General features: G+C 31.9%; 1 protein-coding gene and 1 long non-coding RNA gene across 2 annotated transcripts; both read right to left on the reverse strand.

Annotated features, from left to right (window-relative positions):
• Nucleotides 1–2,129: 2,129 nt before the first annotated feature.
• Nucleotides 2,130–2,608, reverse strand: LOC128133859 (uncharacterized). Its single transcript, XR_008232171.1, has 3 exons — nucleotides 2,534–2,608; nucleotides 2,379–2,454; nucleotides 2,130–2,214 (listed from the first exon to the last, which is right to left on the reverse strand). It is a non-coding gene; the product is annotated as an uncharacterized LOC128133859 (long non-coding RNA).
• A 123-nt stretch (nucleotides 2,609–2,731) lies between these two features.
• Nucleotides 2,732–4,050, reverse strand: LOC122197123 (xylan glycosyltransferase MUCI21). Its single transcript, XM_042900602.2, has 4 exons — nucleotides 3,595–4,050; nucleotides 3,392–3,517; nucleotides 2,970–3,047; nucleotides 2,732–2,821 (listed from the first exon to the last, which is right to left on the reverse strand). Exons 1-4 carry the CDS (start codon nucleotides 4,048–4,050, stop codon nucleotides 2,732–2,734), a joined length of 750 nt encoding a protein of 249 aa, XP_042756536.2.
• Between the last annotated feature and the right edge of the window lie 567 nt (nucleotides 4,051–4,617).

Genomic DNA, 4,617 nt, shown 5'->3' on the forward strand with positions numbered 1-4,617 from the left:
GCGTATCGTAAATTTAAATGTTTAAAAAAAATTATATATTTATTGATTTTTAAATTAAATTTGCATTTAATTTCTTATAATAGAAATCAAATACCATATACAAAAAATACAATCCATTGCATAATATAAAATTTAATTTCATACTCAAAAAATAAATTGCACAAGTTATAATGTCATACAAAGAATCATTCAAATGTTAAACAAAAATTATACATTGCTAACATGTGTTATACATTCCTATAAAACTAACAAATAATCATACAACTCTGTTTCTTACTGGAAAGGAATGCCAAACATGATTACAAGTCTCCCTTAATCTTGATTACTCACCTGCTTAAGTAGAATGTTGTTGTTGAAAAGGTTACCTAGAAATAGAGAAAAACACAACACCTCTCCCACAATCACAACATCATTTACAGAAAAAGGGTTGCCAATTACTTTCATTAATACTTTCATTCAATCACAAAAATATTAAATAAAAGGATGAAAAGAATAACTTACTTTTGATAAGTTGATCTCCCTTAGAGTAAACACAGCTAAAGCATTGAACAAGACCTTATTTCAAAATTTTGTAAATACACAAATCATGATACCTGATATTGGAATACACACTTTGAGACATGAATTAATATGAGTAGATTAACTTGATATTGGAATACACACTTTGAGACATGCACCATTCAGACCACCATCCAGACCTTCACCCAAACACATGACCAATGATATACAAACACATGACCAAGGGTTGCATGATAACAAGATCTTCTAGAGCTTCTACTTTGTCTAATGATAAGGTGTTGTATATATAACATATCAACATCCTCAAACTCATCAAAATCCTCCTACAGATGAAATGGTTTGTGGTGGTTTTACTGTTAGATGCTTTGTGAAAAGTGAAAACCACAAGATTCTTTTATCCTGAATTTGACAAGGTGGTATAATGGAGAGAACCTCAAAGAAACTATTGAGAAAATGTGAAAAGGAAAAAAGTATATGATGACCTGATTTCGTTCCACATAGTCACCAATGAAGTCCTTAACATCATTGACTTGTTCATGGCTCAATTCATCATTATCCAACCTCGATTTGAGATTCCAGCTCAGACACCTAACCAATAATACGCATTGTCATATATAATGTCTAAATAGGTAACCAACGACTAAGACATGCTTGAGAGGGAAGAGTAAGAAGAAAGGAATACAAATGGAAAGATAAATGACCTTCTTACCCTTCGAAAAAGATTTGTTTAATAATATATTAACTGTTAACATATTAAATAAAAACAATAAAAAATAAAACAAAATAAAATAAAATAGAGTTCACCTTTTTGTTCAACAACTTCAATAAATTGATGAGCTTCTTCAAAGATCTGACTGATGTCTGCTTCTTCTTCATCATCTATATGTTCATGTTCATCATCACAACCCGTTTTTTATTAAATAAAAAAGGAAAGATTAATTAATCACTTACAAAAAAGTTTTGATACTCAAACAAATCTGCCCGTTGAGATTCAGCCTGCCCGATTTCATTAGAACACAAACACAATCTGGACAAGAATTACTCTCACTGCCCTCAAAAAAACCCTAAAGTGAATAAAATGTTCCATAAATTATAGAAAAGGATTTGAGTATTTTTTTTACCAAACATTTTCTCAAAAATATTATTTAAACATCATTTAAATTTTTTCTTTTTAAAAAAGAAAAAACATAAGGTACCTCAGTTAAACACAAAACTTTAGTTAGAATCTCATCAGATAATCTAGGTAATCCGGGAAGATTAAACCCTCCAACTTGTAAGGCCATTTTCTACAAATAAAAAAATGAAGTTTCAAAGCATTGAAAGTACATAAATAATAATAATAATAATAATAATAATAATAATAATAATAATAATAATTAATAATAATAATAATAAACTCTGTAGTACCTGCATAGCTATATGTTGTTGAGCTTGGGCCATAATGGTCTCCTGTTCAGATTTCATCTGCCCGCTGCAGTAAAATAAAGAGCACCAAAAACATCAGATTTATCATAAACTTGTTCATAATAATAAAGCCCACATGGATTGAGAAAAATTTAAATTAATAACAATAATAATAATAATAAAGGATATTTTAAATAAAAACTTGATGGTTGCACGTCTGACTGTGAGTGTTTTATCCCCTATTTTTAAGCCATTAAGTGCAGCACAGGCAACGTCTGTGGCTGCTTGATCCTGAAAATAACTCCCAAATATTTTATATTTATTGGAAGAAAGAATAACTGACAATAACGCCCTTTTTTTAAATTAACTTAGGACAAGGTGCAAAAATGTTTAAAAACTGAGAATATTTAAAGATTCATATTGTTTAATTTAAAGACAAAAAGGGTGATAATTACCTCATAGACACATAAACCATATCCTTTAGAGTTTCCAGTATCTCTATCCTTCACAAGATCAAACCCACGCAGCGGTCTGAATCAATAAAATTCCTTAAACTTTCATTTTGTAAAAATATTTAAAAAAAAAATCAAAAAATTATAAAACTACATACCCAAAGGATTCTAGCAGCTCTCTTATCTGTACCTCAGTAAAGTAATACGGTAAACCCCCAACAAATATACGATCAAGTCCTTCAGCTCCACCAATACCACTAATTACACCAAAAAAAATCAGATTCACAATAACAAAGAGGGGCAAAAACGTCTTTTTGACTCTCATTTACCCAGGGGTAAGCCCAGCAGCAGCTAAATTAAGGTTTGGATTTGGTTGACTGGGGCACCACCACGATAACCACCACCACCACCACCACCATGTCTACGGTTCTATTACCAAAGACTACCTAGAAAAGATTCCAGAAAAATTAATAATGAAGAAACTATAAGAAGACTGAAGATCAGAACAAGAACAAGATCAAATCATGGTCCTATATTTGAGTAATAAATAACTTCCTTTCCCAAAATTTTAAAATAAAAAATGATAAAACAAACCTCAAGAAGCTTTGGCTCACTGCTGGAATGAAGATAATGAGACACTCTGTCCTTTTCTCTTTTTAAGCACTCCCCTGCCTGAAATTCCCAAAAAGATTCTTGCATTTTACAAAATATAATCTTTAAATATAAGTTTACTTTCAAGATCTAAAAGGGTATTAGATGTATACTTTGAACATATAATCTGGACAAGAATCTTCTAGAATCCAGTTGGAAGCCTTGCGTGAATAATATGTTGCTGTATCATTAAGCATGGATGGAATGGAATCAAGAATAGTAATTACATTCCATGGTCATGTAGGAATGGAATAAATTTCATATGAATGTTATGTAAATACAAATTATAGTTTTGACTCTGATGTATATGTTATTTAGTTATAACTAGCTTAGATCTATTCGTAAGTGAGATTAAAGATCCTTACATTTGTCTCCAGATGATCAACTTGTTTCTCAGAATCTGAACTAGTAGTTGTTATTCTTGGAGTTGGATCTGATGACACATCATATTTGGGCTTACCTCTATAAGCAGAACTAGTAGTTCCTTCTTCCTGCTATGTAAATGTTATCCAATGAAGGAAGGAGTGACAAAGAATGTCAATAATAAATATGGTGAAACAATAGTTACCTGTGACAAAAAGATCAATAACTCCTTGAATTCTAGCATGGTGTGGCCTCTTGGAATGGAATCAGGATTCAAAGCGAGATTCCCATGATATTTCAACCCAACCACCGCTCCTGGAAAACAGTGATCACTTGCATTCAAAGTCGTATCTATAACTTGATAACGATACAATTGCGCGAGAATACGGTTATATTTATGGGCAAACCAAGGCTGGTAATCGGTAACCATGAAATGTACACTAGATCCAAAATGGCGAGCTGTGATGAAAAGTGGGATCACAATTTCGCTGATTTCATGGAATAGGTTTCCAATTAGGCCAAATGAGAATACGATAACAGGGACGTTGTGTGTATAATTACAATTTACAGGTGTTGTCGTTTTCATCTTCTGTAAAACTACATGAACAGGTGTGATTCCAAATAGAAAACAAATCGACCACAAGATTAGGAAAAAACTCATTTAAGAAACCAGCTGGAATATGAGTCCAACCGTATCATAGAAAAGAACATTGTCCAAACAAAGTTATAAATTTAATGAGTTTTAAGATGGATACCTGTGAGCGAGGTATAAAATCATAGATATCCAAGACATTGAGCAGCTACCAATTCCCTTATATCATGTTCTTTGTAATCCCTAATATCATCACACGTTCAAACCCCCTCCCTTAAAAATCACATTTGGAATTCTTGGTGAATAGTAAATTTAAATAAAATATAGAAAACTTTATAGAATGGGGTAGAGAAACAAAAAGCATATGTATACCCGTTTCTTTTGGTGTGTGGGATACGAGAACTTGTATGAGAGTTTATACTCCATAAATCCCATGGAAATCAGGCTTTCAATAGAATTTGAGACCCATCCCCTTCGGCCATATTTACAAAAGAGAAAACATCAAAAGTGGGGGTGATTTCAACAAACAACAAACAAAACCTGCAATTTCAAAAAGAAATTTATATATAAGAAAGATAGAAACCGAAGGAAACAGTGGTATGGGGAACCTCTCATGGGCGTACTGGATTTATCGTT

This window comes from Lactuca sativa, chromosome 4, assembly GCF_002870075.4.
Source record: "Lactuca sativa cultivar Salinas chromosome 4, Lsat_Salinas_v11, whole genome shotgun sequence".
Lineage (NCBI taxonomy): Eukaryota > Viridiplantae > Streptophyta > Magnoliopsida > Asterales > Asteraceae > Lactuca > Lactuca sativa.